The 16713-nt window shown below is 40.9% G+C and overlaps 1 protein-coding gene across 3 annotated transcripts in view; it reads right to left on the bottom strand.

The window, feature by feature from the left end:
- The window catches only part of SMARCA2 (SWI/SNF related, matrix associated, actin dependent regulator of chromatin, subfamily a, member 2), a 115614-nt gene that overhangs the window by 91514 nt on the left and 7387 nt on the right, over window positions 1–16713 (bottom strand). For all 3 annotated transcript variants that reach the window (XM_058824535.1, XM_058824537.1, XM_058824536.1), the window contains exons 2-3: window positions 11049–11309; window positions 4824–4947 (exon numbers count right to left, since the gene is read on the bottom strand). In XM_058824535.1, coding sequence (XP_058680518.1) covers window positions 4824–4947; window positions 11049–11273 — 349 coding nt within the window. In that variant the 5' untranslated portion in view covers window positions 11274–11309. The remainder of the gene's footprint in view (window positions 1–4823; window positions 4948–11048; window positions 11310–16713) is intronic.

Raw genomic sequence — 16713 nt, forward strand, 5'->3', positions numbered from 1 at the left:
TGAGCACCAATAAAAAAATAAACAGAGAAACTAAATAATAAAGTTGCATACCTTAACTTAGTAACTACTGTTGGTTAAAAAAAATGCAAAAATCTCAGAACAGTAATTACCATACAACCAGTGAACAGGCACTTAGGTAAAATGACACAGTTCTTGCAGATTTAGCTTTCAAATGTTTCTGATTTGCTCATAATTCATTTCCCCTCAGAAAAGGATAGTTAATTATTTCCTAACATAAGAATCATTACTTCCAAAATTCTGTATCAACTTTCTCTTCTTCATTCACAAATGTATGCTTGATTTACATAACCATATCTACAACTGCATGTGCAGTTGTCAATTTACTTCTAATTTATCACGCACTTTTGTAAGCATATATTTTATTAAAAAATCTTGCTTTTGCACTTATATACAAGTATTTTTCCCTCTTTTACGAAATTACTAAAAAGACTAAAAAGACTGCTATTGGAACATCTGGCATTTAAATGAAAACTCATTTTGTGACCACTTCCCATTGTAAACTGCATACAGAAGGACAACAGCCTATGGATTCATCACAAGTACTCCACCCAGATTTCTAAGTACTGAAGCATTTTATGAAGACTATCCATCTTGTCATTGTCAAAAAATTTAAGGACATTGTTTCCCAGTCTAGCTTACCAGTCCTTCTCAGAATCTTGGAGCCCATGAACAGGCAGCTTTCTGTCAATGAGGGACCACTACAGCTACAATAGCCTACCTAGCTTTTCCAAAACAGACCAGCGCTCTTGACCTCTAAACAAACTTCTCCCTTTGGTCTATGGGACAAAGATGACAAAGACATCCAGTGCTGATTTAGCTTTTGTATGATACAAAACCTTCCACAAATACTTGGGCAATCCTTGTTCCAAAGGTTAAATATCTTCATTAAGTAAAATACAGCTATTTGAACACATTTTGAATTCAAACAGTTTGTAGGCAATTTTGCAGATAGCAAAATACACTGGTTTTTCTTTTTTTTTTCCTTTAATGGCTTCATCACTTACAAACCCTTTTACTGTCTGGGAATGTGCAGACTGATCAAGTATTCTTTTAACTCTCTCATCAGACAAATTAAAAAATGGAGCTTAACATTCTCTAGGATAAAACAAACACACTCCTCTCAGCAGTATAGACTGCTTTTTATAACACAGTTTATACTACTACACAGCAAACTACTTCGCTCCTCGACATGCATGGCTCTTGGCTGTACTAAAACCTGTGCTAGAAAAATAAGTACATTCTTCTCAGATTCCGATCAGCCTTTGTAACCAACTTGTTTATTATTCACTGCTAAACCTCTGTGTTATATAAAATTTTTATTTGTACTGACTTCAAACTTTTTTCCAGATCATTAATACCTTGAACAGCACTCAACCAAAACAGACTTCCAAAAGACTAGAAAAATCTACAATTGGATGATCATCTTCTAGTTACAGTTAAGTTTATAATCTGTCATTTAATTATCATAATGTATTTAATGCAGATTATATTGATTTTACTTAGTGATATCTTTGTCTTAAATCACAGTATCATACAGTAACAAGCCAAGGAATTTTTACGACTCTACCAGGCAGACAAGGTTGTGTCAATCATCACGCTACTGGCTTTAACAATGCACAGAGAAGCCCCATACGTGGGCTAAGATCATTTTTCCTGACAACTGTACAAATACTGTATCAGACCAGTTGACATTTTAATGAAGGAATTTAGCTTATGGCTTCCAGAAAAATGACAGGCTAGTTTGACTAGTATATAAAAATAATACAGTAGTATCATATTTACGTAATATATAATAGTAAATTTGTCGGGCTAAAGGCTGACTTTATGCAATTCAGATGGACTTGGACAAGCTCAAGAAGTGTGACAACCTGAACTTCATGAGGTTTAACAAGTCCAAGTGCAAGGTTCTGCACAAAGGTCAAGACAAACCCTAGTATCAATACATACTGGGGAATGAAGGGGTTGAGAGCAGCCCTGCTGAGTAGGCTTAGGGATACAGGAGGACAAGTAGCTTGACATGAGCTGTCGTTGTGTGGTCACAGCCCAGAAAGCCAATGGCGTTCTGGGCTGCATCCAGAGCAGGGTGGGCAGCAGGGCAGGGAGGGGATTCTGCCCCTCTGCTCTGCTCTGCTGAGACCCCACCTGCAGGGCTGCATCAGCTCTGGAGTCCCCAGCATGGGAAGCACATGGAATTGTTGGACAGGATTCAGAGGAAGCCACAATGATCAGAGAGATGGACCAGCTCTCCTGTGAGGACAGGCAGAGAGAACAGAGGTTGTTCCTCATGAGAAAGGCAGGTTCCAGGGAGACATTGTTGTGGCCTTTCAATACTTGAATGAGGCTTAAAAGAAAGCTGCAAAGAGACTTTTTACAAGGACAGTACCACAGGACAAGACGGAATCATTTTAGTCAATAAATTCAGACTTAGATGTAAGGAAGACTTTTTTTTTTTAATGAGGGTAGTGAAACTCTGGCCAGATTGCTCAGAACATTTGGTAGATGCCCTACCCCATCCCTGGAAACATTCATAGTGACTTTCAATGGGGCACTGAACAACTCTGAACAATGGGGCTCTGATCTTGTTCAACATGACCCTGTTCACTGCAAAAGGGAACAGAGACAGAATGACTTTTAAAAGTCCTCATCCAACCCAAACCATACTATGTTTCTATGATTCTGTGATTTTTCCAGAAAACTGTTCTTGATGGTCTGAATTACAGCCAACATCCCAAAGCCATAAAGAGGGACAATATTTATTTTACCTACAACAATATTTAATGACACACGGCCATTCTTCCTAAGCTCTCAAATTAATGGGGAAATTTAAAGCAATCCCTGTCCTGGGGTTTTGGACTTATTCAGCTACTTTCTCTCAAATGTCCCCCAAAACCATCAATTAGTGCATATTTATCTACTTCAACTTGAGGACTACAAACAATACCCATGAAAAAACCAGACCTAGAACTAATGAGGTATCATTTCTACTTGACACTTACATTGTTAAGAATTGTACACAACCGTGTACTGTAAGCTCAACTATCAGACATCCATGAAGAAGTGAACGTTATAGTAAGCCTTGGTTTCTACCACACCCAACCGAAGATTCTGTCAGGACTTCAAGAGTTACCAGGCATCCTCCCATGGATTCTCAGAGAAGTCATTCTGTCCTTTTGCCATGAGTAAACCGTCATTAAACAGTTTACCTCTGGCAGTAAACCCTTTAGCATGGGTAAACTGTCATTAACCATACTGCATATTTCCAGAAAATTTGTAAAAATACAAGTGTGCTACTTTCTCTAATGTTGTGGGAAATCAGATAAAAAAATATCTAATAGGCTGACAGGCTATCAAGGAACCTGGTTTTCTACCCTGGACCTCAACACTAATGGCAAAAACTTACAAGTCTAGTAGATGGGACTTTGCCCAGCAAGTATCAGAACAGCATCAAGTGCCATCACCACTTTTTTGTGGAAAAGACAGTTGTGTAAGAACAAAAAAAATGGAGACACAAAGTCAATGAAAGCTAAAACAGTCCTCTATAATGTCAAAAAAAAGTATCTGGAATATTAGAACATTGGGAGACTTTTTTGACCACTTCTTTTAAAAGCCTGCTCCACATCATAACTCTAGTAATCTCTGTTTACATTGTAACAGTTGCTGGCATACAAAAAAAGAGAGTAGGAATCTGTAGTATCTATCCTGACAAAGTTACCATCAATACAATCAATCATCTTTTTACAGTGCAAAATAACCTGGAAATTTGACCTGAGGCAGCACAGAAAAGGAGAAAACAACTCAGAAGCTACTTGTATTTGAAGCATTTGCAACCTATGCTCCTGCATTTTCAGTACATAATGTATGAACTGTCCCATCTTCATCTTTAGACCAAATGCTCTTTCATTTCATCCTAAGCAGAAGTGTCCTCTAAGTGCAAAGACACGCAAAATTTGTCTCCCAGATGATCACGCTTACATTTTGGTGAAATGAACAAAAGAGGAAGTTTTACCTAATGAAGAACTTGTCTCTGCAAAGTCAGTTCTATTTTACTAAATTGATACTGAAAGGTTTAGTGGAAAAACATTACTTTCTAATTATCTGGGTCCCAGACTGGGATTCAGCTGGCAAGTTACACACTAGAGTTTCAGTCACATACCACTGAAAAGCACAAAGAAGTTCAGGACCACCTCCTAACAGATCTGTACAGAGTGTGTCACACCAAGAGTCTAATATCATCAGGGATTCTTCAAAAGTTGTTGTAAGATAATTAAGCATGCAACACAGAAAGTTTTGTCTGCTGTTGAACTTATTAATACTAGCAGGTGTTTCTAGTTAAATCTCCAGAATACGAAGCTGCTCATAGAATGCATGTCCTTTTATGTTCCAACCTACAGACACAAAGAAGGCACATAGCGATATGTTAAAAAGAGTTTCTATCTTCTGGCATAAAAACCATTGGAAAGTACATTGATCAGCACTTGATGATAGTAAATCATATTAAAATGTACTTACATTCACAGCAGCCACATAAGATAGTAAGTAAGTTGATGGGTTTTTTTCTTTAGAGATGCAAACTGAAATCTGTGATGGACTTGCCCCAGCTACAGACTTGAACCTTAGCTTTTCTCCAATACATGCCTAATGGATACTCCAGCAAGCAAAGCAATTCAGCTATTTGCCTTGCTCTGTTCAGCTTTTCCAAACAAAGCTGAAGGGAAATAACTGGCAATCTGTAATATGGAATGACAGGCTCTTTGTGGAACAAGAGGCACCAAAATCATAGAGCATGCATATTATGGATAAACCTTGGCTATGCTGGTCCATTGGACTCTGAGGTGGACCCATTCCAGGATGAGGAGGTCGCATACTCTTCATGGAGCCACAGTGAACATCTTCAACCATTCCTTTTTCATGCAAGCCATCCATAGACTGTGAAAACAAGATAAGTATTTAGAGAGAGATAGTATATAAATCCACTCTAAAAATATGAATGACTAACTCAAAATCTAAACTAATACATGAAGAGGAAGAACTTCTTTCAGCAGTCATTCAAAACAAATAAAACCCAGGAACCTCTGCCCTGAAATCACATATTTAGGGAACCACAGAACACTATTAGACTGCTTGTCCCTTGTTTCCTTTTTGCCTTTTTTCCCTGTATGAACTTCTTGGCAATGGCAGGGAGGCAAACTGTCCAAATACAAACAGATAACCTGTATTGGCCTCATATTACAAAGCAGTGTAACATACACTAACTTATGAAAGTAGAGCCTGTGGCTTAACTTGAGTTATTTTTAGCCCAAACTTTGCCCTTTCAGTCACTGCTTTACTGGAATGTCTCAACATTGTTTCTCTTCAAAAACAAGGGTGACACTGCAGGAAGTAACAAAAACAAGGATAGGCAGTCAAGGAAGGGAAAACAATACTTGTGCTCCCTACAGCGCCTGTCCCCTCATACACTCCTCTAAAACTAGAGTTCCCATGGTACTTCAGACACAGAACAGTTCCAAGTGTTCTCCTCAGAGAGTGTAGAAAATATAGCCTGGAGTCTGAAAAACATGCTGAAGACATTCTGGGCACTGAAAAAGGCTCCATAATAAAAGCTGAAGAGTTCTGAAAGTGAAAACAAGGGGAAAGTAACATTGGAAGAAAGATGTCCCCAAGAAACAATGAAGTTTTCCATGAAAGCAAAACTTCTATCATATTCCTAACTATGGAAAGGATTAAGCTAATTAACTTCTAACTTAGAGCTCTGTAAGGCTTTGTGTTAGGAAGGAAGGGACTGGAATCACTTAGCTCTTCTCTACAGAAATACACAGCTCTGCCGCACTCTAACACACGCATGCATGCACACTAAATGCTGCTCTTGCAAACACTACTGCGAATGGAGACCTCGTGGTCTGTTTTATCTAAATGTACATCTCTTTATTGAGACTTCTTTTTAAAAAGAGACTAAAGATAACTTATTCCAGTGGAAAATGCAGGAAGCTAATTAAACAAATGTGCAGGAAGCTACATCAGCTCATAGAAAAGAAGTGTCACATTTCTTATTTTTGAGTAATTTGTTGCACATGACTAAATTTCAACAAAACTAAACAAAGGTCACCCTTTCTACAAAAGAAAAAATAATTCTAAATTTCAATTTTCATAAACCCTTCACATAAAATTTTTACTTTCAATTGCAATCATCAGATTTGACTGAAAACACCTTTAAACACACAGAATTTTTTGTTGTTATTCAGCATTTCTTAAGGATTTCACTATCATTTTTTCTTATCAGAAGTTTGAGTTAAAAGGAGGAAAGTTATAGAAAAGGAAAAATAAAATAGATTTTTCATGTTTCACTAAATCATTTAATTATCATGAGAGTGTAAAAATGTTTGTGAAAAGAAACTGTATCAGAAAAATACATACTACTCAATAAGCTATTTTTAAATACAAGAACTTGGGCTATGGTGTAGAAATGTACGCACAGATGACTGACACATTAAAAATAGTTCCACTTTGTGAACCAAGTAAATCCAAGTGCCCTTTTCTGAGGCATGAAGATCCCTCCCTCTCTCTTTATCCCTTCTTACAAAGACAGCCAGTGCAGAAGAAAACTCTTGCTTCACATTCTGTCTGCATGAGATGACTATTACAGAAACCAAAACACCTATAAAGCTGGATGCATTCGTATTTTGTCATGGCATGTGCTGGCTGCCATGGTATCTTTATGGCTACCAAGAGGAGGATACTTGCTGGTAACTTGATCTGATCTCCAGAACAGAAGTCTCTAGCTGTACATTTGTGGCATATGTAACTGCAGGGATGGGTTTCACGGCACTAAAAGGTGGCAACCATGAAACCTCTGGGAACGCAAACAGTTTGGGTGGGAGTAAGAAGGCACAGAGCATGCATTCATCAGAAGTACTAGCATAAAGAGCATGGGGATGGAGTTGCCGGTTAAAAAAGAGCCACAGAGAAAAGCAAGTATGTGGCCTTTGACAGAGGAATTTTTTTTAAAAAAATCAATCAAGAACAGAGAGGTAGTAACATGACTATGGAAGAAAACTTTTATTCAAGGCATGCTTCTTTGGAGATCATTGATCAAAAGAACGGATTTTTGTAAAGAAGGTATTATTAAAAAAACACAGCCACAAAAACAAGTGTAGCAAATTGAAATGCTTCAAGTCTAATGGAGGAGAGACTACACATATAGCAAGAAAGGAGTTTGCATCTGTGTATTTACTTATGTGGTGAAAAAACTGAAAACTAAATTTATTAGAACGCATAAATCAGCTTTTTACTAGCAAAAATACAAAAGATGAAGGTGGCATGAACTTCTGTGAAGTCAAAATTAGTTTTAATGATTGCATAATTGCAAATGTATGCAGAGACTGGCACATACAAGAATGTATTTCATACAGAAGAACCTCTACTGGCTATGAAAAAACCATATACAATAGGGAACACAATTCAGCAGAGGACAGCAGTGGCCTATAAGAACTGAGGAACAGTTATTTTTGGTAACTTTTCTAAATCACTGTATAGTTACAGAGCTAGAGGATAACTCTAAATCTATGCCACAGGTTAAAAATTACAGAAGGTATCTAAACACAATGTCATTTCTGTAAATTCTTCAGTCCTCTCTAAGTTATGGGAGCCCAGAGCTGATGCAGCCCTGCTGCCCACACTGTTCTGGATGCAGCCCAGGACACATGAGGCTTTTTGGGCTGGACATGACCATGGCTTGGTCATGTCCACCCTCTCATCTACCAGCACCTTCAAGCCCTTCTCAGCAGGGCTATTCTCAATCTTTTCATCCTCATCCTGGGCTGGTACAAGGAGCTGCCCCAACCCCAGTGCAGCACCTTGTTAAAACACTTAAGATTCCCATGGACCCACTTCTCAAGCTTTTCCAGATCTCTCTACATGGCATCCCATCCTTCAGACATTGTCTGCACCACTCAGGTTGGTATCATCTGCAAACCTGCTCAGTCCCCTTGCCTATGTCATTAATGAAGACATTAAGTAACACTGGTCCCCATACAGACCCCCGAGGGACACCACTTGGCACTGGTGTCCATCAGGACTCTGAGCCATTGACCACTACCCTCCAGGTGTGACTGTCCAACCACTTTCTTATTCAACAGTCCACTCATCAAAACCATCTCTTTCCAATCTAGAGAGGAATGTTGTGGGGGACTGTGTCAAAAGCTTGATCAATTCAGACTAAAACCAGGTAACCTCACTCTTCCCCAGAGGAGCTTCTATGCGGATGCAGAAGAAAAGTAAGACTAGGGCAAGGAAGGTAGCAATGCTTTCTTTTAACATCCTTCAGCTTCCAAGTATTACTTCCACAGGATTCTCTGAGGCTGTTACAGTTTGTCCATTTAGCAGTATCCCTGAGAGACTTCTTGAGTATTCTTTCTTAAACACAGTTGTGATGCATCCATGATACAATTCAATAAAATCTGGACCTATATTTTGCTGGAAATTTGGTCGACAGTCCTTAAGAAACCAGCAAGAAATGCAGTTAATTTACTGCTTCTGTCAAAACTGCATTATGTAAACTAATAGTAAATTTTCCCGTGGAAAGGTCTTCTGGTTTCCAAGTGAATATACAACCTTTAATTTTCATAACAACTTTTCTTAAGTAAACATGCTTTAGGAATTATGATTTATTAATAAAATTTGTTTCAATCACTTTTAGGTATTGCTTGATCTTTTGGATTTTTTAAAGCTTTTTGCATGATATTATCATTTGTAAGCTAGTCAAACATCTAACACAGTTGTTTCACTTAAGCATGTGAATTTTAAAAGGAAGAGTTAAATGCCAGTGCATACATAAGTATCCCACAGAGCAACTGCAAAACTGGGACACTTCTGGTGCAATCCCCCATTTCTACTGCATTTCACTTAAAAAAAGTGTTATGATATATCATGGCTTGCAAGTCAGCATATTTTATTTAGCAAAAATAAAATGTTTATTTGGTCCAGCTACAGGTGGCTGACCAGTTTTTTAATTTCATGAACAGCACTCCAGAAAGACCTGCAAAATAATTTAAAGGCACCCTTCTACAGCATTTCTTATATCCTTCCAACAGTTATCCCAATACACTATTTCTGGAGTTGCACAGAAAAACAGACCTAAAACCTCATATAGACTGAAAATTAAGTAAGATTTTATTTCACTTTTTATTTTTTTCACCTGTATCAAATCAACAGACCGATTTTCTAGGTTAATCACACACATGTGAAGACATGCTGGAACCTCAGAAGTACAAATGTAAAAGACAACAGTAAGCCTGTTGCTGGTAAAAAATAAAGACTTGTGAAATTACAATCTTTATTCCATTTTCAGAACCAAGGTATAGAAAAGGTAATTTACTGTAACTATACTGAATGATCATCATTGAATAGGCTATCCAGACTCTTTGTGGTACATTTTTCAAAATATTTCAATGCCACCTCAATGGGAGACTTTCTGCTCTGACTCACAGAACCTTGTGAGATGTTCTCTGAAGTCCCTGAAAAAATGTTGTGGGATGACATTTGTTGGTTTGTTTCTAACTATACCATAGGACTGACTGCCTGATATATCAGTATAACAGGATATATCAATTAAAAACAATGTGTGAAGTATTCAGCTGTTCTATGCAAAATTCCTGGGGCCACCTTCGTCTACAGGTACTAGAAAAATTGAAAGGAATGAAGTGAGAACCCTGCCTATGAAGTCTGGTGACAGAGTTCTGAAAAGCTGGGCTGTAACTGACCCCACAAACAAAAAAATGCCAACTACAAATGTCTAATCTGGCTAGCAGCTAAATCAGACACCTCAAGATTCAAATGCAAATGTTATAGCTACTGCACATACTGACCTCTCAGAGATTACAGCAGGTCAGTGCAAATGGAAAGCTGGATCACAGCCTCCTCATGTCATCTAGTCTTTGTGTTATTACAATATTTTTAGTTCTTCATGTAAAATATGGTGATGTCACGTCCCTACTGATTGGATATTCTTTTAATGAATGAAACTGATCCATATGTGAGAGTGTCAAAATGAAGACGTAGTTTCAAGAGGAAGATTAAAACATGCTTCTATCACTTTAAAACAGATTTTATTGGAATTTTTTCTCTATGTGCATATAACAATTCCCAGTGTAATCAACAATAGCTGCCAAAATGTTTTCAATATCTTGGCTCGGTAAGCTATTACTACGTATTTCTGAGTAGAATATCACTGCAATCAAAATTATTCCGGGTTCTAAATCTCTGGTACACAACCAAACAAAAATGACAATACGTAAAGAAACTGTACTCACAAAGGAATTTCCACACAGGCAAGTATTTCCTCAAAGCAAAAAACATTAATGATAGTCTAAGCACACAGTCTAAGCACACACAGTCTAATTTTAAGTATATAACAATAACCACAGAAGTACAATTATTGACATGTTCTACATGATAGGCCATCATGATACGTCGTTTTATATTCCTTTGTAAGATGGAGTCCTCATAAAATAACTTGAAAGCCATGTTTTTTAACCACATTTTCAACATGGAAGAGTAAACAAATTTGTAAAAGAAATCCTTTAAGGTGGATTAAGATTGTTTTGGGGTTTTTGTTTTTGTTTTGTTTTTTTTAAGGAAAAGAACAATAATTTCATTCAAAATTAAACACCACCCCAGAAAAAACCACATGCTACACCCACACAGACAAAAACAAAAAAAAGTGCTTAGAACAGTATGCCCTAAAGTTTTAACACTATCATTCATTTTTTTTTCTCCCTAGTAACATCTGTCTTACTGAAAAGTACAATTCACAAATTAACATTTCCAAACTACTAACTATACCCCAAAGTAGTCTACTAAGAACAAGGAAGCTGTGTTTAATCTGATACAACAATAATCTTTAGTAAGAAAGAAAGAAGTAAGAGCATAGCTGAAGTTCTGCAGGTGATGTATAGAAGCAATTAAGCAGGTCTAAATGTGCAGTTTAAATGGAGGAAGTAGGGAAAAAAGGTTCACTTGTAATAAACTATTACCTTATGCATTTGATGCATGCCTTCCTGTGGATAATCTGTAGGCCCCATTGTTGGCATTGGATGTGGGACACTGGGCGGACCAGGACTTGGCCCCATCATGCTGTGAACGGAGCCAGGAGACGGCCCTGGTCCTGGGCTAGGTCCCAGAATCGGTCCAGGTGAAGGTCCTGGTCCAGGGGAAGGACCAGGATGAGGCATGGCGCCAGGGTCTGTAGGCGTGGACATCTATTTTCTGTCTCCTTTTCAATTAGCAGAATAGCTCTAATAACAAAAACAAAACAAAACAAAAACAAAACCACAATTTCTATGTGACATTAGGGGTAAGGCAAAAAATTTAATAAAATCAGTTGTTACACACACACATACACACACACATAAACATGTACACAAATACACATGCAAGCTGTCACCAGCAGTAAAAGGCTTACACAGTCCTTAATGTTGCTCATTAGCTTGACCATCCTTCTAAAAACCCACTAGAAAGATAAGGATCCTGATAATCTCTTCAGTTTCTGGACATTTGTATGGTACCCAACACAGCAGCTGGTGTGCTATGCGAAACATCTATCAGAAAAACAGCTGAACTGACTTGCTATCACCAGATGTGCCATGTGGGCCAAGCACAGCACAGTAGTTGCTAAAAGCAGGAAAGAGGACAGGACATCTCTGTAACCTATATGTTAAAAAATCTTTCCCTAAACAGCTGTGACTAGCCTGAAATTTGCACTTGTAAAATTCATGGTAGTAGAGTGAAAACATTAAAAGGATTATTAAGACTATTTTCAGAACTTTTTTTTCACTTGCCCAAGAGCGCTGAGACATGGCTCCTGCCTGCCCTGGAGTGGCTGAGCGGGCAGAGCCAGCAGTGACAGCGATGGGTTGGAACATGGCCTCACTGCCCCCAATCACTCCCTGCCAAGGCAAACAGCTCCAGTGTGGAGCCATGGACTGCAGTGAGCAGGGCTGGAGCCAGGGGAATCACAGGGGAGCACTGACACCCACCTGGGACTGGCAGCTTGCCCTAGAGCAGCCGACCGGGCATGACTGCAGCCAGCAAGGATGGCAGCTGCTCCAACTCTCTCAAATGGGGTCCTAGTGAATGTGACCAGAGCACACTGGCTGCGCTCCCATACGACCACTTGGGAGCAGCCAACAGAGGCAATGAACAGACCCAGTGGTTGGAGAAGAAGGGCACTCTCATATTAGTGAATGCTCCCTCAGGTATGGTTTTCTGACATGCCACAGAGTTCATGCCCCCTGAACTCGCTGCACCAGCCACGTCAGAAGCCTTCAGCCAGCTAGACTATCCATTGGTAGATGAAGCTCTTCAGGACTCAGGCTGCCAGGAGTGCCTGATGCCTCTCCGTAAGGCTGCGGCTGACCATCACTCCTGTCACAGAAGATGTGTTATTTTAAGTGAGCTGTTGCCAGGTTAAGGAGCCATGGGTGAAGTGAACAGCCTGTGCAGTACTTGTGAGAATGAGGGAGAGATTGACAGGCCATTCTCAATGTCTCACAAGTCTCAAACCTCTACTGAAGAGAAGATGCAGGCAGACTCAGAACCCTACCAGGCAGGAAGGCAGAGGTCTCTTGAACACAAACACTGGAAGCTGGCCATTGGCCACACTAGCCAGAACACCCTTCCTCCTGAAAACTTGAAGACAACAAATAGGACTGGTACCATTTACAAGAGGTATGATGCCCTGTAATGGGCCGGACAGTCAACTGATGAGGTAGACAAAGGTCTTTCTGGGATGGGGGAACCATCTGGAGTAAGACAGCCTGCCACTCTTACCACGACTGCCCCTGTTAATAAAAAGGAAAGGGTAGTTGATATAGGTGACTGCTTCTTAAGGGAAGTTCGCTGTGCAGAGCAGACCTGCTATGCAGACCAGACCCAAGTCACAGAGAAGTCTGCTGCTCCCCAAAGCACGTGGGTCCAAAATTGGATGTCATCAGCAGAATCTGCTTTTTTTTTTTTTACAATAGCATACTGATACCTGAAGGTATGTACCTTTTGCAGAGTGGAAAAAGAGCTCTACCACAAGAGCTAGCAGGGCTAATTGACAGAGCTTTGAACTAGATTGGGAGGCAGGAAGGGATAAAACCAGGCTTCTCAGTAATAAGCAATGGGATGGCATACCAGAACCTGAGGAAGTGAGATCACTCTATCTGCTCCATGAGGTGTAGGCTACAATGAACTACAAGCATGAGAAAGGAGCAAGGGGAAGCTTTGGCCCAGTGCCAGAAATATGAAATCACTGACAAAAAAACTCAGTGGGATGAGTCCTGTGACTGGCATGTCTTGCTGGATGCTTACAGGCTCTTCAGGAGGACAGGCAGGACAGGTAAAGTAGGGGTATAGCATCGTTTATAACAGAGGGACAAGAATGTATGGAGCTTACAACTGGCAACAGCAAGATTGAGACCCTCTGGGGTAAGATTAAGGTATAAACAAATAATGAAGATATATCATGGGAGGCTGCTATAGATAATACAAGCACAACAATGAGATCAATTCCTCAAGTAACCAAGGGAAACCCTAAAACTTTTCCTTATGGCGTAATTCAGCCTGCCAGATGTTAATTAGGAAGACCACACAGCTGGCACAATCAGGTCCAGGAGATTCTTAAAACATCTGGATGCTACTTCATGGTTCAAGTCCTAAGAGAGCCGGCTATGAAAGATGCTGTCCTTGATTTCATGCTTGTTAACAGGGAGGGTTAACAATCTAGATATGGTGACTGGTGCCCATTCTTGGCCTCAGTGCCCACAAAATAATCAAGCTCAAAATCTGTTGACAGAAGGAAAAGTGCGAGCAAAACCTCCACTCTGGACATGAGGAGAGCAGACTTCAGGCTGCTCAGGGAATCAGTCAGTAGGGTACCCTGGGAAAATGCTCTGCAGCTGCTGGGGTCTGTCAGTGCTGGTCACATTTTAAGCACCATCTTCTAAGGGCATAGGAAGAGGCAATTCCCAAGTGCCAGAAGTCAAGCAGGGGAGGCAGAAGATGGCTTGGCTGAACAGGAATCTTCTTTGGGAGGTAGGGGCAAAAAAAGAAGGTGTAGGCTCAGCAGAAGTAATGTCGGGTGATGTGGGAGAATCACAGAGATGCTGCTCACCACTGCAGGGAGGAAATTTGTCATGCTGAAGCTCAATTGAGGATGAAGCTGGCCACAACTGAGAGGAACAATAAAAAGAGGGGTTTTAAACGCATTAATAGCACAAGACAGTGGAGAAATAACATTGTCCTCTTAGAGGATGAGAACAGCCACCTCACAAACAAGGACATGGACATGGCAGAGATGTTTAATGCTTCCTTTGCCTCTGTCCTCAATGCCAATGATGGATTAATGGGCCCCAGGGCCCTGAGCTGGAGGACAGTGGCTGTGAGAATGATCAACTCCCAATTCCCTGTAAATCTATAGGGCCCAATGGAATTCATCTGAGAAGACTCAAAAGAGCTGGCTGATGTCATCACGAGACCTCTCTCTATGATTTTCTAATGGACTTGGGAATCCAGATAGGTCCCAGTTGACTGGAAGCTGGCTGATGTCCCAGTTTTCCAGAAGAGCAAGGATGAGCCTGGAAACTCCAGGCCTGGCAGTCTCACTTCAGTGACTGGCAAAATTATGGAGAATACTATTCTGGGAGGTATTGAAAAGCACCTGAAGGACAATGCAGCCATCGGTCACAGCCAACACAGGTTCATGATGGGAAAGTCCTGCTTGTCAGAATTAACCTAACTTTATGACAGAGTAACCCACTTACTTGATCAAGGGAAGCCAGTTGATGCAATCCTTTTGGATTTCAGTGAACGCTTCAATACTGCCTCTCACAGGATCCTTCTGGACAAAATGTCCAGCACACAGATGGATAAACACATCAAGTACTGGGTGAGCAAGTGGCTGATGGGTCAGGCACAAGGGGTTACAGTGAATGGGGTGGCATCAGGCTGGTGACCTGTCACTAGTGGCTTCCACAGGGCTCTTTCTTAGACCCCGTGCTCTTAAACACAGTATCACAGAATGGTTTGGGTTGGAAGGAACTTTTAAGATCATCTAGTTCTAACCTCTCTGCCATGTGCAGGTACCCCTTCCACTGGATCAGGTTGTTCAGAGCCCAGTTCAACCTGGCCTTGAACACTTGCAGAGATAGAGATCTTCAACTTCTCTGGTCAACCTGTGCCAGTGCTTCACCACCCCCACTATAAAGAATTTAGTCCTAACAGCTAATCTAAACATATCTTTTTTAAGTTTAAAAACACTGCTTCTTGTCCCACCACTGTGTGCCTATACAAAAAGTCCCTCTCTCTCATTTTTATAAGGCCCTTCAGACAGTCAAAGGCCACAATTTGGTCTCCCTGAAATATCCTCTTAAAACCCCTACTCTCTCTTCCTTCCTTCTCAGGAGAGGTGCTCTGTCTAAACTTCTTCAAGGCCATCTTCTGGACCCACTCCAACAGGTCCATGTCTTTCTTACACTGGGAACCTGACACCTGGACACAGCACTCCAGATAGGGTCCCTGAAGGAAAAGTAGAGAGGTTGAACCACCTCCCTCACTCTGTGAGCCACACGGAATGCAGTTGGCTTTCTGGTCCGGAATTGCACATTGCTGGCTTACATTCGCAAAAGACTGAAGAAGGACTTGAAGGGATACTACTTTTGCAGATGATACAAAAGTGGGAGGAGCTGTTGACTCCTTCAAAGGCAAAGAGACCCTACAGAGAAACTTAGAAAAATAGGAAGTCTTGGCCATCACCAAAGGTATGAAGTTTAACAAAGCCAAATGCCAAATCCCGTGCCTGAGATGCGGCAACCCTTGAAGTACAGACTGGGGAATCAGATGCTGGAAAGCAGTGCCAGGGAAAGGGACTTGGAGCTCCTAGTCAACAGAAGGCTGAATATGAATCAGCAGTGCCCTGGCAGCCATGAGAGCCAAGTGTGGCCTGAGAGCATCAGGGACGGCATGGCCAGCCAGGCAAGGGAGGGGATTGTCCTGCTCTGCTCTGGGGCAGCCTCACCTTGAGTGCTGGGGCAGTTCTGAGTGCCACAATAAGAGAGATATAAAGCTACTGGAGAGTGTCCAAAGGAAGGCCATGAGGATGGTAGAAGACCCAAACCACAAGTACCAAGGAGCAGCTGAGGTAATTTAGCTTGTTCAGCCAGGAGAAGACAAGACTGAGGGAAGACCTCACTGCAGTCTACAACTTCTTGATGAGGTAAGGAGGAGGGACAGACAATGTCACTGTGTCTCTTCTATGTGGTGACCAATGATTGGACCTAAAAGAATGACCTGAAGCTCTGTCACAAGAGTTTTAGGTTGGATATCAGGAAAAGACTCTTCACCCAGAGGTTTTTTGGGCACTGGAATGGGCTCCTCAGGGAAGTGGTCATGCCACCAAGCCTGACAGAGATCTCTGGCATCTGGTGTTGTTCTTGTGGTGTCCTGTGGAGTGGCAGAAGTTGGACTCAATGATCCTTTTGGGTGACTTCCAGCTCAGGATATTCTGTGATTCTATGACCTGATACCTTGGGATCCTGTTTCCTTGCAAGGTAAAACACAGAGATGCCTATGAAGCTTCTCAGTTCAAAACTCTACAGTCACTAATTAGTCCTCTATAACTCCACAACATGACCACAAAAGGAATCAACTTATCAAATG

Source organism: Ammospiza caudacuta, chromosome Z, assembly GCF_027887145.1.
Source record: "Ammospiza caudacuta isolate bAmmCau1 chromosome Z, bAmmCau1.pri, whole genome shotgun sequence".
Taxonomy (NCBI): domain Eukaryota; kingdom Metazoa; phylum Chordata; class Aves; order Passeriformes; family Passerellidae; genus Ammospiza; species Ammospiza caudacuta.